Genomic DNA, 26,585 nt, shown 5'->3' with positions numbered 1-26,585 from the left:
AGACAGGATAGTTGAATAAAAACATTAGGAATTAACTCCCCTGAGTCGGCACATATGAATATATGATTTCTTTCCAAATGCCCCTTAGAATTCCCCTCGTAATAGTGAATTTCCTTAGAATCCTCTCGCATCCAGACTCAGTTCAATCTTAAACTGATTTTTCATTGGGTTTATTTGGGTGAAGTCTTCATGAGGAAATTTAATAATGGGTTTTATTCATTGCTGCAGGATTTGGACTTCCTCACTTCTTAATTTTTTTCACAGCTATCTTAAGTTCAGTCTGAGATATGCAGTGTAAGAGAGATCCAATAAAAATCCCTTTTGTTCACTGGAAAAAATGGCCTTGACCCATTAGAGAGCGATTTGATACTTATCTGAACACCTCCTCACCTTCCAAGAGTTAATTTGACTTGGAGATGAGCCAAGACAGGGAGTTTCTCTAAACTTCCCCCAGCTTTACAGGCTTGGATTCAAAGAGTCCTGGCTCTGAACAACTCATGGGTTCAGGTTTTCCAAACCAAAAGGCGACTGGGCACGTTTTGGAAAACCGGAGCCTCCCTGGGAGTTCTGTTCCCTCCTGATTGATGGCCCTGGCTCCAGCCCCTCCGTGCTCTCACTCTTCATGGTCTGTGGGTAGGTCAGCACTACAAACACTCCTCAAAGGAAATCATCCTTCTTCAATGCAGCCCATGGCTTATCTCAAAACCCTATTTCCTCTGTCCATCCCACGCCTTCCCTTCCTCCCCCAGCAGACGTGATGAGGGTCTTGCATTTCACAACAGCTGCCTGAGCAAATGCAGGATGGGCCCCACTGTGCTGCAGCCTGGCATCTGCAATGCCCAGGAAGCCAGGGGCACGAGGAACAGCCACAGGACAGGTTCCTTTGGGGCTGTTTCACATTGTCTTTTCATACATCAAATAAGAGCTTTTTCCCATCTCTGTGAACCAGCCGTATCCCAGCCCTGTGTCCAGCAGCTCACATTGCCAGAAATATGAGGCTGGGAAAATGGGGAAGTGTGGAATGAGGGGGAGCACAGGGATCTAGGGACACTCCTCTAGTGCCATCACTGTGGGCATGTGGTGCTCTCCCACCTCATAGCTTTATTTAAACAGGAAGAGGGAAGCTTCCTTGGTTATCCCATGCCCCTGGGAGCACCCTGTTCACTGGGCATGGCAGTACCAGGCATCCAGCTGCCAGGGACCCAGGCAGGTGGAGAACAGGAACACTGGAGGCTTTTTTGTGGCAAGTAGGAAAAAACAAAAGAGAAAAGACTCCTGGATGAATGCCTGAGTCTTTGGTTCCCCCACAGCAGAGACATTCCTGTCATCTCTGGGAATGGATGGGATGTGGCAGTCCTACGGTGTCTTCATCTACTCCCAAAGGCAAACAAAGGCAATGCCCATCACGGTGGTGTGTACACAGGGGTTTTTAGGCTCTCTGTCCTTGCTCCAGCCCAGCTGGCAGGCCCTGGAGCTGATGGCAGCAGTGTGTACCCTGCCTGTTCACTGTGATGTGGGAGCTGAAGTGAAACTACCTGCTTGCTTCTATCCAGGTGGGAAAGGGTAGGGAGAGGGGCAAGGGATTCACTGGACCTTCCAGACACCAACTCATATCTGTCTCTGCCGTAGTTCACTCTGCTTCCAATGCAACTTGCTGCAGTTGGGAGACACAGGTCGGAATCTGTCTGGGCACTGTAGGGTCCAGCTCTGATTTCTTCAGGTTTTCTGTAAGTCAAAGAATAGACGTTTTCAAAGCAGTGAGAACACCAGCAGGACAGAGGAAAACTTAAAAAGACCCATGATTGTTGAGGGAGATGATATGATTTCTGCTCTTGTGCTTAAATAGGATTAAACTGCCATCGGAAGCAAACACTGAGTAAGAAACCAAGATCTGGCAAAAAATATTAAAAGCAGCCCTCTGAGTCCTCCCCCTGGTTCTTATCCCTTGCAGGATATAATACTTGATACTGGTGTCACAAGGGTCAGCCGGTGGAGGAATCCTGCTTTGTTACAGACATTCTTTCATTTATTTGTATGGAAGGGCTTTTCTTTCCAGAAGAAGCACTGAAGGGTGCAGAGGCTGGTCCTGCTGCAAGAAGTCCTGGAGATAGTTGGGTGGGAGCTGAGCTGTGGCGTGACATACAGGACATGTCATCCAGCGCTGCTCCAACTGAACAGGCAACAAACACTTTTCCGTTGAAGCAGGATCAGGAGGGAAATGCACAAAGGCCAGGGTGTGGCTGGGATGGGTTTAGATGTGTAGGGCCCGTGAGGCATTCCAGCCAGGACACTGGCTCGAGGTGAGCTGTGGACACTCAGCACCTCCAAGCTGTGGCTGCTATTAGCCAGAGCTCCCCGCAGCACCTGTGCTCGCTGCTCCAGGGCAGCACAGATGGAAGTTGTGCGGAAGGTTTCATTTTGTCAGCAGTATGTGCTTGTTGTGATCCCTCACAGTGATCCCACTTGGATTAGCTGCCTGTCATCTGCCTCAGGGCGAGTCCCTGTGCTATCCTAAGTGCTATCATGCCTCAGTAAATAGTCCAAGGTTATGGGGAGCCTCAGGTTTATGCTATGGGTGGTAATGCTTTTGTTGTTGTTTTTTTTTCACAAAAGGACAAACGTTCATGGGTTTTTATGATCACATCCCAAAACCGGACTTTGTTTCATTGCCTGGTAACGTCTGTGACCCTGTTTGCTGCTCGGTATCTTGCCAAATGGCTGGTCAAGATGCAAAGTACACTTAAAGTGTTTAAAATATCAATAAAAACCGTCTGGGATCATTTCACAGAGCAAATTATCGTGGGTCCATCTGGCTCCTAATGGAATAATCCTGAGCAGGTGACACACTGCACATGCTGGTGTGGGAATATACAGCGTTCCATGTAGCTTTCCAGTCAGAGAGGGGAGAAATCATGCCATTGGGAGAGGTGATAGCAAAAGCCATGCCTCCAATGGGTGACACTGGAGCACAGGGGAGCTCTGCTGGCAGCAGCATCACCCTGGCTGGTGGCTACAGACATTGGCTCTTGAGCTGGGTGATGGGTGTGCTCGGCTTGGATCAGAAAGGGCCTCTTGCCGTGAAAGGGGACGGGAAGGCAGGCACCACTCGAGTCACCCTCACTTCCAGCCTGTTTAATCCTGCTTCCCAAACCTGCCCTTCTGTGTCACAAGACAGTCATCTAGAGCTGTTGAAATTATTAACCCATCCTGATGACGCATCCCCTTAGGCATGTGCACGGGAAGAGTGTGTTGTTGTCCCTGGTAGAAATCCAGCCGTGAGAGCTCAAAGCCATCACAAACCAGGTGTGTGACAGCACCCAGGTTTTACACAGACCAAATACTCTCCTTAGGAAGCACAAGTGAAAAAAATACGGGAAATGGCACTTAATCTGCTGAGAGAAGTGCCACCTCGTGATGGGTTTCATCATTAGGACTCAGACATAATGCTCACTGCCTTTGTAACATCACCTCAGGTGTTTTTTCTGCATCTCCCATGCTGGTTTATCACTGTGATTTCTGCAGCTGATGAAGTATTCAACATTTCAGGCTGCTGATTATGAGTTTGCAGATTGGGAGAGAGACATCAGTATGAAAAGTAGCACTGGCTGAGCATAATTTGACCTGATACAGATGCACCCATTCAATATTTTAGTTCAGATCAACAGGAACCATTTTAAACTAAGCCAGAATAAGTTACTTATAAACAGAAATAAAATTATCTATGTAACATGTTGCAATAGCTTAACAGTGGGTGAACAAATGGCTTCAGGGAGGCCAGTGCCTCTTGTGAAGAGCATGTTGGCAGTGGGATTCTTTCCTGCTCAGATTAAGATCTCATCCCTTTTCCTCACTCTGTAAAATACCAGTCACTTTCTTTATAAAATAGGGATATTTTCGGGTGATGTTTGGATATTCCTGGATAAAAGATCATTATGGGCCAGATACTCATACTGTGAAGAGCAATTTTTCCGGCATCTCCTTCAGTCACGTCTCTGGGTTCATAAGATATTTTCTTCCCATTCTCCCACTTGCCATCTTCCTTCTTCACAGCTCTCTGGTGCTGCCAGCAGCTTGCAGAGGAGTTTGACTTCAGGGATTGTTAAAGGAGCAGGCGCTGTATTCACATCCACACGCAAATCCAAAAAACAGGGGTGAACATGGAGCCACTCCTTGAGAGGAAACAGCCCCCAGATAAAAACCCAGGAGTCTTAAAGGAAGGTACAGAGCAGAAAGGGAGAGGCAGGTGTTTGGCATCAAAAGGGCAGGAATGAGGATGGCAAGTGGCAGGGTGGGAAAGCAGAAACTGACTTCATTTCACCTACAAAATGTCACCACTGGGAAGGGGAAAATAAAATCCTGCAGTCTTCAGCCACGAAGACTTCCACACCACCAGGTCTGGCCACTTTAGTTCCTAGGCACAAACCAGCTCAGCTCCATCATAGCACTGTGCTTGTTTCATGCCAGCCAACAGCAGGGCATTAGAAGTACGAATTCTTTCTTGAAACTTGAACTCCTTCTCCTGTAATGCAAATCATTGTGCAGCATGAAGGGTTTTCTTTAGTTTTTCACAGCAATACAAGAAATGGAAAGGGTTTATTTATCTTGTCTCTGCCTTTATCTTCCTTTGTGAGACACAACAATTCAGCTTCATGTAGTTTTAAAATTAATTTAATGTATCTCATTTGCCGGTTAAGTGTCCTGTATGAAACGAACCTAGCAGGTGACAGCAGACGCTGTTAAAGCCACCGCAGCAGTAACGTGGCTTTGCTGTGGCCCGTGACCCTCGCTCCCGAGGCAGGACCTCAGCGGGCAGTCGGAAGCACCGAAACGGCCGCTGACTTACGGGAAGGTGCGACTGGACTTCTAGAGGGACAGGGGAAGAATGGCGGGGCTTCGGAGGGAGCCCAGTTCTCTGAGGTCTGCGCCCGGCCGGGAGCTCAGGCAGTTCGCAATGCTGGTGCGGGGATGGAGATGCGGTGGCCGGGCTGTGGCGGGATGGAGGAGCTTGTAGGGGGCTCCGGGCTGCAGCCGCCGTGCCGGGGGGGCTCCCCCGGTGCGGGGCGGTGCTGGGGGCGGGCTGCCCGTCTCGGCACCTGCCGGGGGCGGCCGGAGGCGCCCTCGCCCGGCGCGGCTGTGAGCGCGGAGCCGTCCGCGCCCCGGGGCACGGTGAGTGCGGCCGCTGCGGGAGGACCGCGCTGCAGCGGGCCGGGAGCAGGGAAAACTCGGGCAGCGGGGGGATGCGCGGGAAGCGGGAATGCGCGGAGAACGGGGATGTGCGGGAGCGAGGGATGCACGGGGAGCGGGGCTGCGCGCGGAACGGAGATGCGCGGGGAGCGGGGTGCTGGAGGCGGCGGGGCGGACGAGACCCGGCGTGCGGGGGCTGCCCGGGGTGCGGGGCAGGCGCGCTCCTTCTCCAGGGGCAGGGCAGGGCGAGCTAACAAAAGGCGGCGGCCCCGCAGCCCGGCCGGCACCGGCGGAGTCTCCCGGAGAAGGGCGCCCGCCCCCTCCCCTTCCAGCTGCTGTTTTCTTGTTCGGTGTTTTCGGAGCCTCTGGATGCTGGGAAGAAGCAGTCGGGGAGGGAAGGGGTGTAGGATCAGACCCCGCCGCGCCGCGCTTCCCCGGTCCGTATGTGAAACTCGTTGCTCGGAGGGGTTCTCCAGGTGGGAGTTAAACGCCGTCCTTGTGCTGTGATTGCACGGACACGTCCTGGACTGCATCATCCCACTGTCCGGGCTGCAGCTGGGCAAGAGCTGCGGGGCTTGAAGGTCCCTTTAATGCTCTTTCTCTAGGGGCAATTGCTCCACATCAGAGCAGCGGGAGGTTTCGTGTGCGCTCTCACTGTGTTGTTACATGTTTTAGTAAGCAGTGTAGTGTTTCTGCAGGCAGTTCTGCTGGCAGGCACCTTGCAACGAGATACTGGGACAGAAGCTGAGAAGTTTTATCACCTGGTTGGAATGACCCACAGACTCTTTTAAATGGCTAAGAAGAGAATGATATTCAAATGTAACATTATCAGCCAGCATTTTTCTTTGTAAATTTGGGAGGAATGTGACCCACAGACCTCATTTGCCTTCACTCCAACTTTCTCCCCTACTTCTTCTGCCCACGAGGTCTCCAGAGGTCTGCTTTTCTCATTCCCAGCTGTAATGCGTTTTAAACTCTGATCTCTGTATGTTCTTCTGCCTAAAAAAGCCAGCCTTAAATTTAAGTGACATTAGGTGCCACCAGCAGCACCCATTGAAACACGTGCATTTCTCATCCCCAGCCTGAGCCCTCTTCAGCCCTGTCAGCAGTGGGGTGAAGCTCAGCAGCCCGCTGTGTTTCCTCAGCCGTGGGGGCCTGACTCTGGTACTGCAAGGTGGAGTCCAGAGCTTCCTCGACGCCAGCAGAAACGACAGTAGGGAAAAATCAATGCCCTAAAACTCCTTTGACTAAGAGGGGTGAAGTCCAGGCCAGCCTACAACTGGGAGAGGGAGGGGTGCTCTGCAGGTCCATAATATGGGGATTTAGAGGATTGAGAGCTTGTTGGCCCATATTAATGGTGCTTGGCACCTCTGTTTCTTAAATCAAAGAGGGAAGTTCAGTTCAACTGAAATCAGGATTACTGTAATTTTTAAGGGGAAGTTCATTTAATAATCACAGAAGCTTATCTTCCAGAGGTCAGCAGGCCAGAAGTTTAACTATAAAACATTACTCAAAAGGCAATAAGGACATACAAGGCCAGCTGCAGCCTACTTGGCATTGCTCTGCAGAGAGGGCTGCTGCCGTGGCACGTGGGAGCCCTGCCTCTGGGAGACGGGCAAGCTGTGGTCCTGCAGCAGCCAGGGGCCTCCACAAGTGCCCCTGTGTTCAGTAGGCCTGAAGAGATTTTTTATGAGAATAAAAGCAGGGTAATGTAGAGCCCTTCTCCCTCTATAGGGTATCCTAGCTCTTGGCAGCAATGGGAGAAAAGCTGGGCTCTAGCAGGAGGATGCAGCTGGCATCAGTGAGCAGATGGACTCAGGAAGGCTGCTGAGGGAACAGCAGCGATGGGGAAAACATCCTTCCTGCATTTGTTTAGCCAGGGTGGACCCTGCTTTAATGGTCAGCCCTCTGGGTGAGCAGTCGTCTTTCACATGGTGTTTGCAGAGCAGCTGGCGTGGTGGGGCCTGGTCCATCCCATCCCCGGGCTTCTTCACCCCAGAAGCAGTGTAAGTAAATAAATCAGGAGGATATGACATCAAACAGGGTGTTTTATAATGCCCTGTGTGATTCCCACTTGGCTAACATTTGTTCAGGCCTGGAGTGACTGTGGCTGGCGCTGGCAAGCTGCTGGACTTTATTGGATGTGGGAGTAGAGAATGGCTCATGGTCAGCAGGATCAGGCTACTGTAGCCACACTACTCAGAGAGTATCAGTCACTGGGGAAGAAAACCTGAGTGTTTGAAACCATGATTTAGGGGATTGTTCCCAAGTTTAACTGGAATGAAAAGCTTGGCTACCCTTGGTGTGCTGCATTGCTGCATGCTTGCCTGTGTTCAGATGAGAGCCACTTCTCTAATCCTTTACATTCAAGTTGCACCAGGGCTTGAATTAGTGGCAATGTCCTTTGGGTTTAAAGAAGCATGAGGAATTTCCGTCTTCAGTTGTTCACGAGAGAAGGGGATTGGGTGGGTTTTTGATGTAGCAGTAACTGCTGTATTGGCTCAGTTCTAGAGGTTGGGATCAGAAGGGTAAATTTATGCCTTTGAAAGAGGAATCTGATGGAAATGAAACCAGCCCACTTCACCCTGATTAGATTTCATCATGTTGCGCCTTCAAAATGCCTTCAGCATCCTGGGCAGAGATTTGAGAAACATCCAAAAGTTAAAAGGACATGGTTCCCATGGATTATCAGCATGTCTTTTATTTAAAAAAAAAAATCTCATCTTTACTATTCTTTCAGCAACTCAAAATGGTGTTGAAGAAAAGTATTCAGGGAGACAATAAAAATAGCCAGGCCAAGTGCTCTCCAGCGGTGACCTGATCCTGTCTCGTGTGCTGTGGAGGGTACAGATTCCTTTGCAGTTACAAACGGGCTCCGGGCTGGAGACAGACTCCATTTCAGCCTAATTTAAGCAAAGTACGTGATGATAACTGCTGGCCAGTACAGTTATAGTGGGGACAGGGCCCCTGTGCACAATGGCTGCATCCTCGTCACACTATGGCAGTTTAAATTTCCCTGCACAGATGGGAGCAAATATGTGCTATAGTAAGGCATAACTCTAGAAACTCAGCTACAGCCCTGATGGAAATACCAAGCCTGGAGTGTGTTTGTCTTAAGACCGTGTTTTCCCATGTAGGCTAGGGAGAAGTCAATGGCCTATACCACCCCCCAGGGGCAGGAATGATCTGCAGGGAGAAGCTGGGATATTTGGAGTGACTCTTGCAGCCAAGGAGTTTGCCTTATGAAATCATGGTTTGATTTGTTTGTCTTCCTGTGCAGACATTGTTTGCCTGGGAGCCCCCTTACTCCATGCTGGCTAGAGTGCTTAGTTTCCCTGCAGGCCACACCTCGGGACGGATCTGCTCTGTGTTGGGAAGGGAGTGGTTAAGCCACACCAGAGAGAGGTGTGTGTTGAGAGGTGGATTGAAAGGAAAAGGTTTTATGGGGCCCGATGGCTCTGTTGTGAAGGATGCCAAACCTCCAGGCTGGAAGCTGGGGGCTATCACTGTCGAAGCAAAAAGGGAGCTTAGTTTCTAAGTGGCTCCTGAGTTTACTACCTTGTTTCTGTCAAGGGGTTTGCAGGGGTGATGCTGATTAATGTGATGTCCTTTCCCCAGGTCTGTCTATTCCCTTCCTCTTCCATCTCACCAGGCACAGTCTGACAGTGTTCATTAGGCCACTTGTCCCTGATCTGTGAGGAATAAATATTGACACTGATGGCTGCTTAATAGGATTTGGGTTTGCTGCTTTCTCTCCGAAGGGGTTTGGCACTTGTGATTCAATTTGTGTTTGGAACTGGCTCCACCAAGGCGTCTTTTTGGGAGGGGTGTTGATAATGACAATGGCACAGCGTGTTCTGTGTATGAGGAGAGGCTGGGAGGGGGGTTATATATTGCTCCCCTTTTTCCTGTTGACATGCAGAGATTTCCAGGCTGTGACTCCAAATCACTGCATGTCCCTAGCGAGGGTGTGGCTTCCTTTGAGAGGGTGCTGCTGTTCCCACTGGGGAAGAAGAGTTTTTGATGTCTTGTTAACCTGTAACTGCTGTGAAGGCCTCAGGTCAGACTGCTACTTGGCACTGCTGTGGGTACTCCTCCGTGCTTCCTTAATGTGCTTGGGGGCGGCCGCTCCAAGGAAGTGCAGCTCACGCTGTTTCAGAGTGTTTTGGGTGGATTTTTAAGATGTGTCTGATGTGACGAAAGTCCCATTAAAAGGCGACAGGCATTTAGGCTAAGTGGGGTTTTCTGGGTTTCCCAAGAACTGTGAAAGGTTTCACATCTACAGCACAGAACCTTCATGTTCCTGGAAACCCAGGAGGATCTGAGGCTTCTCCCTGGAAGTCAAAGCCATATGCTAACCTGTAGTGGAATTTCTCTTGACTCTTCCTGGGGGTGCTTCACCTTAGTGGTACTGGAGGGCAGCATCAATGGGGAAGCCCCTGACCTCATCCAGGTGAGCTTCCCGCAGCCTCTGCAGGTGCTAATCCAGCTCTGCAGTGCTTGCGAAGAACATCTCGAGACCCACCTTCAGATCTTGCTTCGAGCGCAAGGAATGACTTGGGTCTAGGCTCAGGATCATCAGACCAAAACACAGTAGACAGGGTGATGGGGAAGAGCTTTCCTGCTGGCAGGGTGCATGGAAAAGATCCCACATGCAGGGCTGTGTACAGGAAAGATGCTTGTGGTATCTCCTCAGTGTAGACAACTCCTAATGCTCCTAAAATGGCTCCCTGCTGGGGGGGCGGAGTGGAGTCAGGAAGGCTAATTGTGCTTTTGGGGTGGTTTGTGTGAGAGCAATGGGGATGCACTGAGGTGTAGGACCAGGCAAGAGGGGCCAAGGGTTTCTCTCTCATCTCATGTTCCTTGTCATGGTTGCAGCCCTCATCCTTTTCCGAGCTCATCTCTGCCAGACTGGCAGATGCTAAAAATATTTTGAGTGACAAACAGATATTTATTATCTCAGCAGCCAGCATTTCTGTCACTTGCCTTGGGCTCTCTCATTCAGCTGGTCAAGTCCTCATCTCCTTACTCAATCTATCCTCATTTCTTAGTTGGGCAAATCTCCTGCTGAAATCCCCAGGAAGTGAATGGAATGCTGTGTTGAGTAAGGTGTTCAGGAATTTGTCCAGGAAGAGGTTGGCATGTGGGATGGAGAAGCAGCTCATAAGGAGTAGCTCATATTCTGGGGATTAGGCATTGCAACACCTGTAAAGGAGATTTAGACCTTTACACTCCACCCCTCAAGTTACTGCAATTAAAATCTGGAATACCAGGAAGCACTGCAAATAATCAGGTTAGAGAGAGCTGAGAGACAATTCAGCTGCAGACTTGAGTTCTTGGTGCTCACTGTGCCTGTGACAAATGTGAGTATGAGGCTTTCTTCTGCCCGCTCTGAAGAGATGCTCAGATTGTCACTCCTTTAGTACAAATCACCGAGACCAGTTTTTCAAAACGCAGTTGAGTCACTGTTGCAGCACTTTGGTAACATCCACATTTCCGTAGGAGAGCTGCTGGGCTAAAATTTCAGGGTGTGTTCCTTAAAGTGCAGGGTGTCACCAGTGCAGGCAAGGAAGAAAGATCCAGCTGTGCTGGCGGAAGAGGTTAATGCCCCACTTGCTCATAGTGTCAGAAACCTCGTCCATCCGCCACTGGAACAGCTCCTGTAAGCACTCCCTTAATCTTTAGCTTTAAACCATTTAAATTGTTGGTCTGAACTGACCTCATTTGGTTTGTATGGAACATATTAGGAGCTGCACCAGCAGATCCAGCCTGGCCCCAGCTCCACGCTGCTGGTGGAAAGGTTTCCAAGTGAGGACTGGGCTTGCCTTTCAGGTCTCAGGTCTGCACCCTGTGGCCAGGTCCCAGGTAGGATATGTCTTGCCTGACATTCAGACCCACCCCCTCCCAGAATGGCCCTTTTGTAGCTGGAAAACATTGCTGATCTGAAGGGTGAGTGTAAAAAGAGTAATTGTGGGGAAATATCTTCTGCTTATTGCATCTCTTGCTGTGAACGTAACTATTGTTTCAGCATGGAGGGTTTGCAGGTTTTTCCTATGGAATTGTTTCAATTCCCAAATCCTAAAATGGAAACTAATCTTTATATTATATGAGCATGGCTTTTCCTTCCTCCTTGTGGCTGCTTTTCTTTGTAGGAGCTGCAGTTACATTTTTCCATTTCATTTACACTTGTCCTTTAGAGCCATCTTCTGCTTTGGTGTGTGTAATGTAAGAGAAGTTAAATGTTATCATTTATACAGAAAGACTCTAGATCCACACGATTCAGTGTGGGGATACCCCAGAAGCTGTCAGGATGCTGATTTACCTGTGTGTGGTGTCCCTGGTCCTTCCAGAGACAGGTGTGTTAAGGATCCTCCTCCTTAGGGGGCATGAGCGCTGCCATGCATCATCTTCATCTGATGCACCACAGAGAGAGCTGATCCCAGTCTTTTATGGCCAGGTCTGAAGGATTGTCCCTCACAGCCTCCTGGTCCTGAACAGCCCATGAGGAGAGGAGATGCTCTGATTCCCCAAGCTGATCCCGTATTGTCCCCAAAGGCGTCTCTGAAAAACCTCAAGAGACGCTCGGTAATGGTCAAGAGCAAGTCTATAGGATAGTCCTGTTAGTCGTGGGGTAGAAAAGAATGAAAACATCATTTCTCTGTGGTTTTACTCCTGTCTTGACACAATAAGTAGGTAGATCTGTTTTCTGAGGGGGTTAAAGCTCTCTGAGCACAAGTTGCAGGAAAGCATTTCACTTGCAGGTAGAATTGGGGTGCAGGATGGATGACATGCCACTTTTTTTGACAGACCAGGACAGTTGTCACCTCTCAATTGTCTCCTCCTGAGAAGGTGAGATCTTCCCTGAGCAGGCAAAGTGCTGCTCAAGTCAGTACTGATTTAGAGCCCTTTGCTTCCATTGAACTTCATCCTGAATTAGAACTTTTGAGAATTAAGCCACAGCCCTAGAAAGATTTGGGCCAGAGCTGCAGGGAGCACACTTTGGGAACAGTCTCTCTGGGTGGTACTGGGGCACAAACCGCAAGCTGTGATAGAGTATAATCGTAAACCTCTATTACAAAAAGCCAGGAATTCACTAGGGATAAAAGCTAAAGCCTGAGCCCTACAGGTTCTTCCTTCCAGCCAGGATCCAGGTCGTTTTGGCAGAGCCACGCAGGGAACTGTGCGCTCCGACGCCGGCTGGGCAGCACAAGAAAGGACTGTGGGCTGCGGGGCTGCGTGCCCAGCTGCCTCCGAGGGCCAACTGCTCATGCAAAGCAGGGAAGGCCCCCAATTCAGAAAGCGTGGATTTAGGGTGCCTTTAAAAGGGTGGCAGTCTCCGGGTCGAGGTCTGGGTGCAGTGGAATGCCTATTGTCAAAGCTAAAGACCAAAGGGAACGCTGCATATTGTGGGCCCAAATGCAGCTGGCACGAACCAAAAATGTGCATGTGAGTGCCTTTCTAAGTACCCAGTAATCCTCCAGGGCAAAACGGGGATTAGGGCTCTCTCCCAGACAAAGAGGCAGTTCATTTTCTCAAAGATCCCTTGGCCAATGAAGTGAGGAACCCAAATGAATGCCAGGGCTCCTTTCAGCTCTCTGCTTGCAAACAGGTACGGCGCCAGAGCAGCTGGTTTGTGTGGGGCTGTGCAAACACAGCGCGGCCAGATTGTGGGATTGAGGTCAGGTCAACTAAAACCCATCCAATCCCAGAGAAAAGGGGAAGCCAGAAAAATGCTGGACAAGTAGGACTAGACAGTGTTGCACAGGGTAAACGTGGTGTCCTTTCTCCAGATTGTTTCGCAGTGGACCTGAAGGTCAGCGCTCATTGAGGTTGTTTAAGTTGGAGTTGCCTGAGTGAAGAGCCCTCCGAGAAGGAAAGCTGTGAGTCTGGATTAATTCCAGGTGACTTCTCAGCCTCTCTTGGTTTGCCCTGAAATTCTGCGTGCTCGGAATCTCCATGTAGGAGCCGTTAGACTGAAAGCGATGGGTGCCTGAATGGGGGATGTATCCATCTAAAATTCACCATCCTGTGATGTCTTTAATTTGCCTTCAAGCAATGGCCTGTGCAGGTAGAAAAGCACAAGCCCCCTCTGCACCGTTCCTGGAAAAGTTCTTCTTTTCCCTTTTGGTGATTGGCTTATGGCACAAAGATCAGCTCTAGTAATCCTGTCTTACCAGGTATCAGGGTGGATGTGCCTGTGATGTGTACAGAAAATGTGCATTAAGTAGTCCTGTTTCTTAGAAGCAGCAGCCAGCAGCACTGTAAATGGGTTAGGGTTGCGTGGTTTTTTTTTCCCCTGAGCTTTACTGACCCATCTGAATCCCAGACATGGATATTATTGTTTCTACTTGAGACTTGGATCTTGCTGCAGATCTCTGGAAAGAATGTTTAATTCAGTCGCAAGATTCATGTGCTCAACAGAGCCTTATTGAGATTTCAAACTCTGTCTTGCTCTGCTTAGGATGAAAATGTGCTTCCTGTTGTGTTTTGGATCCATGAACCAGCCTTGAATTCCTCATGTGCCTTATTTAGACTGTGGAATTAAACCTGGCTGTTTCTCATCTCAGGTGAATGTCCTGAGTCACAAGCAAGAGATTTTACCCAGGGACTGAGACTTTCTCCAGCAAATGTTTTAGAGATTATTAGCGTGAGAGGTTTCAGTGCAATTTATAAATGTTTTTTCATGAAAAAGTTGTTTTGCCCACGTGTTTCCAGCTGGTCTTGGCTCTTGGTGTAGCTTGGGGGTCCCGTGAGCACAGAGTAACAAACCTGTGCAGACCTTGCTGCTACCAGGAGAGCACCTGGGCCTTTGTGCTCTGACACACAGGGCACTTCCAGAGCAACTAAAGGAGATTCTGGGAGCGTGACAGAGATGTGGATTACGGGCTATTTCTGGACCAGCCACAGGAGGTAACAAAATAAGAAATACGTAAGCAATCCAGTCTTTTCAGGCGGAGCAGGAGGATCTGCCAAGCAGGATGGCCACGGGCAAGGTCGGTGCCTGGGATGAGTGTGATCTCTCTCTCCCTCTGCATCCCTCTCCCTGACAGCATGGAGGAGACAGGAGGGCTTGCTGTTTGCCAGGAGATGGGGGACTGCCGTGGAGGTGGCGTTTGCATTCCCAAGGAGATGTAATTCCAGCGCATCAGCTGCTGAGAGCTTGCCTGCAGGATGAGGATAGCCAGAGGTGAAGCTGCCCAGCTCTCCTTATGTCACTGGGCTGAGCTGGGGATCTCAGGCTGCCCTGTGACATTGTGTAACGTGGGGTGCTATGAGGATAAACCAGCAGCTTTAACTCCTCTGGGTCCTTCCTGCCTGTCAGAGCCCAGTTCGGCTTTGTTGCTGCTTCTCCATATTTTTGTGTCTGTGATGTGCTGTTGGCTGTTTCTGTAGCGGAGGGGGGTTTCCTCTTAGGTTCTGATTCAATACAAAGGGAAGAATATCAGGAAATGCCTACAAATAGCTGTAGAACTTGGAAGAAGAGTTTCTTGCTTTAATCTCGGTTTCAGATGCATCATTGTGTGAGCACCTATTTTTCTAGGATAGCTTTTAATTCTGACAGTGGTTACAAATACTCCTGTTGATCCCAAATTATTTTAAAATGAGAATTTAATCTCCATCCTCTCTGCTAGAACAACACTGGACTTAGAGGTAACAAGATATTAAAAATTACTAAACCCGTTAACATTTGGGGATTGGATCCTCTGGGACTTAGGTCATCTATTATCATGGCAGCAAACCAGGTATCAGTTTAAACTCAGTTATCATGGCTTCAAGAGGTGGGTCCATTAAAAAATAACTGTTCTGAAAAATAAATTTTTTAGAAGTTAATTTTTAGACATAGTTCCAGGTGCTGTTTATGGCTGATCTCAGGCATATCCTAGACTCATCCCTGGAAGCTAAGCAAAGAAGCAGAGTACAGCATGGTAGTGCAGCCAGAAGAACTGTAAGGCTGTTGTGCTGGAAAAGAAATGCTATGAGCAGACAAAACTTCCGAAGCTGGGTTTGTGCCTCTTCTCTGTGCAAAATCTGTCTCCTCTTTGGGAATTACAGCCAGGCAGCTGAGCTCGCACTGCATCATTTCCTCAGTGAGAGCAGTGATTTCTGCTGCTGCCATTGCTCAGGGAACTATTGTTATGAAACATGGAGTTTCATTAATTAAGAATATGATCTCTGCAGACTCCGGTAATTGCTGGGAGAGCTGCTGGGCAGAGACACCCACCCACACTTTCTGTCCAGGCTGGCTTTAGAAAACCAATCTGTGTTGGAATGTGACGGTTGTAAATAAGGATAAGGAAGACTGAAGAAAGTGAGGAAGAAGAGCCAGGAGCCCAAAAGGTTAAGATAAGTGCTGTGAAACGTTCCAAGTAAGCAGGTAACGGGAGGTCAGCACGGGAGGCAGATAAAGCGGCCAGAGGAGCTCAGAGTCGGCCCTGCTCAGAGGCAAAGGATCTCCCTGAAACAGCAGCTGAGTCCTGCAGGGACTGTGGCAGCTCGGGAAGGCCATGAGACATCAGATGGCAGCAACTGGCAAACCAGTCTTATAGGGAGTTGATTAATATAAAATAAGGCCACCCATGCGTTCTTGAAGAGCTCTGAAGAAGGTGGTGAAAAGTAGGGAGAGTTTCACAGATGCCTGCTGTGGAAAGGCCGTGCTGGCCGTGTGGGGAGAGATGGATGTGGGGTCAGGAGGTGCTGCCTTTCTTCTGGAGGGGGCACTGAAACTTCTGAGGGAGGCTTTCCTTGAAAAAAGCCCTAAATCTCTAGCACTGTATTCTTTCACTGTCAAGCAAGCAGCAAGGAAAATATCCAAGCAGGCCATATTTTTAGATGAGGGAAAAGCCGAGCAGAGTGTACTCATGGACATGTGTGGTATTAAATACCAAAGGCACCATGGAAGTGGCAAGTATAAATAACAATTCATAATTAAACACGAACTTTGCAGAAAAGGAAAGATTTCAGAGGCAGCTGCCAGCCTCAGGTGGGAGGTAAAGGAGTTTTAAATAGACTCTGTGTGCTGGGTTTCCTGTCTCCCACTTGAGAGCTTTAGAAACAACTCAATAACAAAAGGAACAACTGCAGGCCCCTCCTTGCCAGGGATACGTTTTAGCTATGGAATTGTGAGGCCCTTTGCAGCATCCCGAAATAAAATGCAGCCCCAGGCTTTAAGAGCATCCCATCGGGCTGGGTGCTGCACAAGGAGCTGGAGAGCTGTCCCGGGGCAGCTGGAGCTTTCGGAGAAGGACCGCTCTAAGGAGAAAGGTGTGAGGACAGCCAAGAGGAAAGGTAGGCCCTCAGCACCTTTGTACAAGAGTGGCTGTCACCATGTTACGGTGAAAGAAATGTCTTTATAGGGATTAGCACCCTCCTGGTTGTTAGACTGAGCTGCCTTAGCTAGGCATGCTGCAGAAAAAGTTCTGAGATAAGCAGCCAGGTTAGGCAGAAGGCTGCAAGGGGAGGACAGGTGCTGGGCTTGGGGTCCTGTTTGGAGAGGTGTCCAGCCCTGCAGCCCTGGCTGGCCTCAGCTCTTCTCCCTGCCCTGCCAGCCGTGCTCTCACAGGGGACATCCCTGTCCCTCTGGCTGTGCTCCGTCCCTGAGGTGGGTGTGCTTCCCGGGTGGAAGGGTCCTCATCTCTTGTGTTCCCACTGGGCCTGATTAATGTTGTTATTTCTAGACTGGCTGATTGGTTTTCAGTCTCTTACTGAGCCTGCCGTGCCACACGGAGCTCTGCAATTACAGTTTTTGTAGAGGCTCGAGAAAAACTCCGTTGCATTTCCTTGTTCCCCCCAAGAGCACCTCCAGAGCCCGTGGAGACACTAATTAACGTGTCTTTGTCTCTGTGAGGTAAAGCCCAAGGTTATGCATGCTGGCAAGCACGGGTTGCTCCTGTGAGGGGGAACACCCAAGCTGCTTATCCTCCCTCCCTCTGCTTGGGGCTGCCCGTGGAGGGTCAGGCTGTGTGGGTCCATATGGGAATGCTTGGAAGGGACTTACTCAGAAAGCTCTGCTCGCAGCAGAGTTTAGAGTCTGTGTTGTCTCTTGCTTCCTTAACATGTTTCAAAAGCTGTTTTTTCTTAAAAAAGAAAAAAAACCAGCCTAAGTGCTGCAAGATCACTGGGCTGTGGTGCCTGGGGAGCTGTATTGCTCCTTTATATCAGTTCCTCAGGCTGTTGATTACTCTTTTCTTGGCACAGGGGCAGTTTCCCAGCCCTAAATATTGTCAATGGCTTCCTCAGAGACAGCTGGCCCGAGAGGAGGCATGAGCAGCTTTCCCCACTGCAGGAGTACAGCTGTGGTGTGGCCTGGCAGAGCCAAACTCTGCTCTTTAGGAAACAAGCAGGGAAGCCCAGGGCTTTGTCCTCCAGACGCTGAAACTGTGAATATATTTTGCTCACAAAATCGTAGACCTGTTTGTATAGATAAATTGCTTATATGCAATCTTTTAAATCCTCATCTGTCACAGGCCTTCTGTCCTTTCCGTGTTGTGCAGTGAAATCTCTTCTGGAAATTGGTAATTTTTCATGGTGAGCTTGGTGAGCAAAGAGAATCGAAGCATTTAAGGGTGTTGGCACTTCCCAGGGCTGCAATAAAGGAGATTGTGCTCCTGGTGTACAGCGAGGCTGGAATGAGAGCAGGGAAGGGAACCTTTCAAGTTTGATCAGGGGCTTGACATCATCTCAGAGGAGAGGAGTGGCAGAGACAAAGCAGGACGGGATTTGGCACATGGAAAGAAAAGGCAGCCAAGGCAGGATTTGGGGTAAAAATTGGATGAAGATAAGCAGGGCAAGCAAAAAAAGGCCGTTCCGGACCAGTCGCTTTCCCTAATCTAGGTGAAAGTGCTGCTGCGCTTTCCTGCTGCATCTCATCCGCAGTGTGAGGCTTAACATTCCTGCCTGGCACGTGGGGGCGCGGGGAGGGAGCGCGGGGGAGGACCCAGCCGGACACAAAGACGGCCGGTCTCTCACCGGAATGGCATCCAAGCCATCTCAGCTATCCAAAGCCCCAGATGCCGGCATGTGGGCTCAGCACACAACAAGAGGCAATTCCAGCTTATCCCGGGCCAGGCCTGCCGCGGGCAGGGAGAGGCGCGGGGGGCCTTTCAGCCCCGCTTTTATTCAGCGTGGGGGTTCCTTGAGCAAGCCGGAATTTCAAATCTCTTCCGCGCTTCAGGGCTGAAAGTGGGAGCGAGTGGGAATACTGGAGCGTTCCAGGGGGAAGGAAGGAGCTGAAGCGATGGTTACACGGTGTTTGTGTGACTTGGAGCAGGGTAAATATGTGTTTGCTGACTCTGAAAATATCAGTACAGGGGGCAGGACAGGTTTCTCTTTCTCCCTCTCAATGTGTGGACCTTTCTCTTGGCTTTTCTCTTGTGCGTTCAGAGCATTCCCTGAGCTCTCATAAGGTGGTTATATGTGGTAAAAGCATATCCCACAGTGGAACCACATAGTTGGGGATTTAGGGTTCCCAAATGCAGCTGCGGGATAATGCGTTTTGTGCCGTGGGTGCTGGAGCTGATCTCGCTCCTGTGTGCCATGGGATTGTGCAGCTCCTCCAAAACAGTCATGAGGGACATTCGAAGAGCTGAGCACTGGCCGGGTTGGAGAAAAACAAGGATAGACATGGCTTTCTGTGACATGTACTTCACACTTTGTAAAAGCTAGCCTGAGGCCCCTGCCTTGCCCTCCGGGTCTGTGCATTGCCCTCTTTCCTAAAATCCTGATGAAGCGCTGGCTAAAAGGGCTGAGGTTCTGCGTGGTGGTGTTTACGTGTCCTTGCTTTCCTTTGACAGGGATACGCATGCAGCACAGGGATGCACAGAGCTCTCTCCCAGCCCGCTCAGCCCAGACGGCGTGACCGCTGACTTCCGGCCCAGCAAAGCCACGTGGGCAGCAGGAGTCAAATTACGGCTGAAGGCCAGGTGAGAATGTGTTTGTCTGTGTCCCTGCAACATCTGCAGAGACCGGGTGGAAAACGGCTTTGGCTGCCAGTGTGCCTGTGGGGCATTCACGGAGAAGGAGTGCTGAAATTCCTCCTCAAAAGCTTTTGTCAGTGCTGGTAAAGGCCATGAGAAATGCTCAACCAAAATATCTCCACAGAAGGGGTGTAAGTCTTCTCTGACTCCCCAGCTTCAGGTGCCTGGCATTCCAAAACCACCTAGCTTCTTCCAAGTCTGGGAGTTTCAGTGAGAGTTTGGCGTTCGCGACTGCTGAGTACCTGTCTGCATTTTTGAACGATTAAATGTCTTCAGAAATCAGTTCCCTGAACTGCTCTGGATTGGCTGGTGTTGTGGCAGAGCCTGATTCCCTTCCTTTGTCCACGCAGTTTAGGACGAAATCCCACAGCATTTACTCAGGCAGAGCTTTTACTGGCATCAAAAGAGCCTCTTACATCAGTCAGATGTAATCTGGGTGACCTCATAGATTTTTGTGTCTCAGTCTTCTGAGATTTGTACCATGAAGTCGAGGCAGTGGGTTTTATTGGCAGCACTGCCTTTGGGCCAGACCTTGACTTATTTGAAGTCAAGAAGCTATGCTGCTTTCCTGGAGCTGAAGGAAATGTGGCCCAGTGCATGTGAGTGAGCAGCTGAGAAGGGAATTCCACATTCTGATCTTATCGGCGTGGATGCAGCTCTGGAGCAACCTCCCTGACCTTAGTGGAGATGCTCCAGCTTCTGGCCACTGCAGGCAGTCATGGATGCTGACCCTACCCAGCCTTGGATAGAGCAGATTTTAGAGGCTGGAGTATCTCCTCGAGCTGATTTTATCGAGGAGGAATTTATCTCTGACTGAGGAGTGGGACTCTGCAGTTCCCCGGGTATGTGACCCACAGTGAATCTGGGAGAGGAGCTCCCCTACATCTACCACCTCTCTACAGCAATGAGTCGTTCACCATATGCCCTCTGTAATTCCTTCTTGCCCATCAGTTTAGTAGCAGACCTTCACAGAAGCTCCAGAGTTGAGTGTTTCGCTTGGATAAACTTGCCTTTGGGTGCAGAGCCAATGTTTTGCTTTACTTTTCCGGCAGTGTTGGAGGCTGTGTCTGCACATCTCAGTTTAACTGGGGCTGGAGCTTTAGTTAGGAACAGGAAGCTGCTTTAATGTGTAAGAATGTGCCTGTGGGAGGGTGTTTCAGACTCAGCAGCCTTTGCTTTCAGCCAGGCAGGGGGTGCAGTTCCCCGGCACGTTTGACTCACCCTGTTACCCCCCTAAACGTGTGCGAGTACCTCCACACATCCTCCTAAAGGCCCTGTACCTCCACACATCCTCCTAAAGGCCCTGTACCTCCACACATCCTCCTAAAGGCCCTGTACCTCCACACATCCTCCTAAAGGCCCTGCTGCTTCTCTCCCGTTTCTCCTTCCTCCATGAGCGCTTGCATGTGGAGCTCACGAGCGTTGCCTGTGATTTGTAGCCCTGTAGCTCAGGGGAGAGCCCAGCTACTGCCTGAAGCCTTGCCCTGCGGATCCCCTTGGTTACCTGCCGTGCCTCATTGTCCACGTTCCATTTGGATAATCGGGCTCATGGAGCAGCGTTCCTGCTGCCACCCACCCAGTTCCTCCTAAGCACTGAACGAGGCAAGGAAAACACATTCCTTCCATTGTTTCCAAGTCTCTCCTGTTGCAAGTTGCTGTGTGTTGGATATCGGGGTGTGAAAGAATCTAAGCTATGCTTGGTTTCTGTCTTTTTAACTAATTTACTGACTAGAGAAGAATGAGAAAAAATGATTTGAATTGAGCCCGTGGGACTAGTTCATCAGTCTGGATAAATCAGTGCAGCTCTGCAGAGCCACGGGCAGGGAAGCCACTGCAGGCTCTGGCCGCTAGGATTTTCTGCCCGTGCTCTGGGAGATGATGTGAATCCCTGGAGAAGACAGGGAATAACAGGGTCCTTCTCAAAGACTGTAAGTCAGTCAGCTGCTTCTTTTCCATGTGTGTTCTTTCTTCCTCTTTTTGCAGCAAAGGAAACAGTAAAATTATAGAAAGAAGAGGAAAGTTGCAGAGAGTCTTTAATCCTGTGCTCCCCAGCTCCTCTTTGTAACCTATGCATGGTCTAAGTACCAGGCTGAAGGCTCTCTTGGCTTCTCCATGTCCAAGCTTCAGTCCTGTGGGAACAGCGCAGATGGACTATCCTGGTGGCAAGCACTTCACAAAATAGAGATCTGAAATACTCCTCATTTTCCAATTTTAATCACACTTATTGTGTTGCTTGATAATGCTGTCTTCAAAATAGAAAGCTGTCTGAAGATCCTGCTAGGACAAAGTCCTTGAACCCAGTAATCAAGAAGAGTGAAGTTTGTATACATCACCTCTGTTCCTGTCGAAGCGTGTGTCTGGTTAGTGTCAGGGAATGCCAGTGGGACCCTTTCTTTGTGTAGGGAAAGGTCCTCAATCTAAATATTGCCTGTCAGCCCTGCACTGGGGTGAAGGGAAGACAGAGCCGCAGCGCACAGCCCGGCTCCGAGCCCTGCACTCCTTGTTTCCTTTGCTGGACACTGGATAAATGCCTTTCTTGGATTAGATAGCCTGGGGGTTCCCAGAGATATGTGATAACACAGAGGTGTGACTTGCAGGACCAATAATCATTAATTACAATGTTTGACTGTTCCTAAGTTCAACGAAGGAGCGCCCGTTGCTCACAGCTGCCATCACCTCTGAGCGATCCCAGCACTTCCATCTGTAGCCTGTGGCTGAACACACTTCTGTCAGGAAAAGCCGGTAGAAAAAGTCTGTCTCTAGATGCACATCTAGATGATGGTTGTCATCTCTGCTTCCACACAGGGATTTTCTTCCCAGTGGTATGGTGGAGAGTTTTTTCCAAAGAGTTCGTGATGGTAATGGTAGGAATTCTAAGCAGAAACCTCTGATTCTCTTCTTCCTGATCCCAGAGAGACTTCAGGGAGATTGGTACCTGTCTCCCAATTCCCAGATGGCACTCAGGGCCCAGTCTGATGCAACCCAGACCTCCCCAGTGATGCTTATCAAAGGGGAAAAACAAATGGTGTCTGATGTGTCAGCTGGAAGCACTACACAGGCACAATGCCTGCCTCTGGGAAAGGAGCTGGAGAGAGCAGTGAGGCTGGACCGGTCTGCGACAGAGCCCTGAACTGGCATGAAGGGTTTTGCTTAAGGGATTTTTTTTCCTTTTTTTTTGGTTTAAGACTGAAACTGCTAAAAACTGTGAGATAGTCCACAGGGATTTGCTGCGTGGGGAGCTGTTCTCTAGGAGCTGCAAAATGAACATATGGTGGAAAAGCAGGTTGTGTCCTGGTATGAGAATATTGAGAATATTGACACACTTCACCCAAGTGTTCTCAAGTGAAGGGTTTTTCAGTGTGTTTTTTACTTAGGGAAAGTTGTCATCTAAGCATTGAGGGGTGGGGGGTGTGGGTATGATTCTCCCTTTCCCCTACAGATGAGGAGACACTGTTGGCCAAGATCCATGATGTGAAATATCATTTCACAGACTTCAGGTCTTTCTAATGAGTCTTCCTTCTTTTTAGTCAAAACTGTGAAGGGACTGAGCTCACTCCAGGTCCCTCCTGCCCCAGAATTTACCAGAAGGGCTCTGTGAGCCTAAAAAGAGAGATTTAGTGAAAGACACATCAAGCTGACGCGATTCTGGTCCGACTCCTTTCTAATTGGCCTCGTCTGTTCTGCTTATTTTTAGAACCATGACTGAACCTTAATTAAGAGCGACGTTGCTTTGAGTAGATTGTGGCCTTGCTCTGTCGAAATCCTAATAGGCTTCTGAGTGCTTTACTTTTTCCTTCATCTCCTCCCTAATAGCTGGGCAGAGAGGCTGCAGCCATGCATTTGGATGTCTGGAAAACATCTCCTTGTTGTGCTCCCGCTCCTTTAGTGTGTCCATCTTGGAGACAGGTCCATCCCAGTGAGAATTCAGATGGTCATTGCTGCTTTCTGTTGGTGCAGGTGCACACTCACCCTGGAAGGAGGGCACAGGTGAATTTCTGGGATCAGGATCTCTCCATGTACAAAGATCCTGCTGCTGCATGCAGCGGGATATGGCTCAGGACAGAGTGCCCATGCCACATGGGTTTTATTAGGTTAGAATTATCACCAGCTTGAAATCTTGACTGCTGTGAGGATGACGTGGTAAGGATGGGCAGCTGCCCTCTTGGCTTTCTCTCTTGTGACTCAGAGCTTGGGATCAGATCCAGGAGGCACAAGCTTTGCACTTGCATCCAAATTTTTCATTTCTCCTATAGCAGGAGGGTCTCTGCTGCAGGGCCCCCATCCCTTCCCACCTCCCCATGTGATGGACTAGGCCATGGCTATCCCTTCCAGCTCCAGCAAAGTCCCACACAGCCACCCCGCCACACAGCTGCTGGGGGAAAGCACATCCACAGGGACTGTGGTTGTGAGTGATGGCAGACTGACCCTCTGGCCTTAGTTCTCTTCTCTGCCCTGTCCCATCTTCCTTGGACATACTGACACCAGCTGCTCGTCAGAGCCATCCCCCCGGGTCATGGAGATGTGCCCCGGTGACCACTGCTCCTGCCTGGATCTGCAAGTGGATTCTGCTCTCCTTGGAAGGTTTTGCTGCCTTCATCTTCAGCATTCCTTGTCTCTGCTGAGGAGGGGTTTGGAGCTTGTGGGGGCAGAGAAAAATGAGCATGAGGTCAGTGGTACAAGAAAATTTGTTCACAGTTCTCTTTTCAGGCACCTGGATGGTGTTTCTGACAAATGTGAGAACGATGAAAGCAACTCCCCGCGAGCTCTGCGGGAGTAGAAAAAGATGAGTTTATTGGGGCATTGATGACCCTGAGTGTTGGTTAATCAGCCACAACATCCATCTCTGGCTTTCACTCTTTAGCTTTCCAAGGATGTGGAAAAAATGCAAATGGCAATTTGAAGAAGCTGGGTTGTTTGCTCTGGTTGAAGATGGGCCTTTTCACATTGAAGGACTTGCACTCCTGAAGGATGCTGGGCTTGAGGTACTTCTGAACTTGCAGAGCACTCAGGTTGTGTGTGTACTCCAGAACTGGCAAGGAACAGTATGTGAAGAACAGGAATCAGACTGAATACACTTTTCTGGATGCTTTTAGTTTGTAACCTTGAGAAAAAGATAACTCAGCCTTTCAGTTATACTGTGAAGAAAGCCTCAGATGCTGATTCATTTGTAGAGTTAGTGCCAAAGCGTCTTCGTAAAGTTCCATTCCTGTTTTGCATACAATATAAAAATAATCCCCAGACATTACAGAGAAGAGCACATTCAGCTCTTCCTAATGAGAGAAAGCTGCAGAGCTGTTCCTGGTGAAGGGCCTCGGAGATGTGAATGTGGTCCCTGGAGCCCAGACTGCTCGCAGAGTGTGCCAGGCTGCCACTGAGGAGCCTCCGCTGGACCAGGCACGTTTCCGTCGACAAACACTGGGACCAGCAGAGCAACGGGGAGCAGCCAGGTAACGGCGGCTGGACGAGATTAAAGACTCTCCCTTTCCCTTTGTCTTCCAGTCTACAGTGTGAGCTGGCAGTATCCAGCCCGTAGTCTGTGTTACAGCTGCCATTTAGATGCCAGCCTTGTGTCTCATCTCGCTGACTTCTCCAGGTATCTTCGCTCCCAGGCATTTGTTGTGATGCCAGCCTGACCCGGATGCCCGGGTTATCTGATCACTGGAGGTGTCCGTGAGGAACCAAGAGTGTCTTTTTCCAGCCTTGGCATTTACAACACAGGGATCACTTTGTCTATTATCTGAAGTGGAGAATTTTTCAGTAATAAGGTTGTCCTAATGCCTTCACAAGTACAGTACAGAATATATAAAAGATAAGGTGATGAGGTTGATTTGTTATTGTTGTTGTTATTACAGTTCTGCATTTTTAAATCCTACAGCCTCCCGAGCCAAAGTGTCAGCTGTTGCTCCTGGTTTTGCTGAAGGCAATTTAGCTACACCAAAGTAACACCGGTTAAAGATCTAATGATTTATTTGTCTTCACTCAAGTCAGGCATTAGCTGCTGCATTTGCAGGTTTTATCACTCAGCCAGTTTGTCTGGGGTGAATCAGGATCTGCCACGTTTCCAAGACTAGGTAGGTGTGGAAATAGTGCAGGGTTATCCCACACAGAGCTGGTAAGCTGGTACCGTGTGTCTTCTGACTGAAATTCAGAGCTGTCCATGTGTTGTATCATTACAAGGATATCAGACAAAAGGGTTTAAAATACCTGTGGCTCAGATGATTGGCTACACGGCTCCCTCATGGTTTTTACTGATCAAACCAAGGGATAGCATGCTTTGCATGGGATCATTCATTTTCCCAAGCCAAAAACTGATGCTGAAGGGCTGTACTCCACCGAAGTACTTAAAGGCTTTGAATGTCTGCAGTGGAAAAGGCAAGAATGTGGGTTATTCTTAATAAACAGTTTTGCCAACTTCCCATCTGGCAGTGTCCAGGTTCCTTGTTTTCTGGGCAAGGAGCTTAACAGAAGAGCTCTGTCTTAAACACACCTACACATGTAAAGGTAAAATGGTGTTGGGTTCAGCTTGCCCTTTGCAGACCTCCAGTCCAGTTTTCCTTAAGACAATCCTGCCACAACAGATGTTAAAGGGAAAAGCATGTCCCTTTTTCTTCCTTCTTTTAGCAGACGATGAGAAAATAAGCAGCACTTCTGAAATCTGTATGGAAAAAACGCTGGAGAAATGGCTCTGCCTCTCACTCTCTGCCTATGCTTTTCCATGCTGTAGAACATCAGCAGGTGCTGATGTTAACTGGTACTAGGAAAGGACCTGACCCTAAAAAGCATTTTTAGCTCTTTGCAGTTTCCCATTCCATTTCCTTTCCCAATCTTAGGCAGTACTGGGAGAATCCTCTCTCAGTGTCTGTGTTATGTCTGCCAAGGGCATTTTAATCTATGTACTGATGTGTTCAGGACATGCTGTACTGTGAATTTTTCAGTGAGAGAAAGACTAAAGGGGTGTCATATCCTCCTCTTGCATTTATTTAGTCAGAATTGTCCTGCAGACTGTCACATTTCAGTAGGACATGGGTCCAGTGCTGCTCCTCGTTCTCCCAGGGAGAGAGTGAGAAACGGTGGAAATGAGTGCTAGAGCAGGGGAGAGATCCCTCATGGAAAGCAGCAAGAGGATTAAGGACAAGCCAAAGGGTGGGGCAAAGGAGAGTCTGTGTGGCCTCTTCAGGGGACTCAATCATTAATCTCCTGCTTTGACTTTCCATTGCACCACTCTGTGCTTTAAATAAAGTGTCAGTGGGGTTTTTTCCCTCAGGGCTGACAGACACAGGCCTTGGCGCTGGTGACTGAAGGCACCGAAGGGCAGCCGTGCCGTGCCACTCCTGGGGACACACCCTGGGGACAGCTGTCTGGCTGGGTGGGATGCAAGGGACACATATTGCCAGCCCTTGGTTGTCACGTCTCATCCTGCATTTTTAG

The 26,585-nt window shown here is 49.4% G+C and overlaps 1 protein-coding gene across 7 annotated transcripts in view; it reads left to right on the top strand.

Moving 5' to 3' along the window:
- The window catches only part of SHROOM3 (shroom family member 3), a 118,878-nt gene that overhangs the window by 73,357 nt on the left and 18,936 nt on the right, over positions 1–26,585 (top strand). For 4 of the 7 annotated variants that reach the window (XM_042026895.1, XM_042026892.1, XM_042026893.1 and 1 more), the window contains one exon: positions 18,975–19,103. In XM_042026895.1, the coding sequence (XP_041882829.1) occupies positions 18,975–19,103 (129 nt within the window). Of the gene's footprint in view, positions 1–6,274; positions 6,398–14,153; positions 14,178–18,974; positions 19,104–20,523; positions 24,605–26,585 lie in introns of those variants that run through there. The other 3 variants (XM_042026898.1, XM_042026899.1, XM_042026897.1) reach the window with 3 other exon arrangements.

The sequence above is a fragment of the Corvus kubaryi genome, unplaced genomic scaffold (genome assembly GCF_017639235.1).
Source record: "Corvus kubaryi isolate FWS band 111438036 unplaced genomic scaffold, C.kubaryi_AGA036_p1.0 37292, whole genome shotgun sequence".
Classification (NCBI taxonomy): domain Eukaryota; kingdom Metazoa; phylum Chordata; class Aves; order Passeriformes; family Corvidae; genus Corvus; species Corvus kubaryi.
The sequence above is the reverse complement of the archived record's forward strand: the minus strand, read 5'-3'. Positions and strand labels throughout refer to the sequence as shown.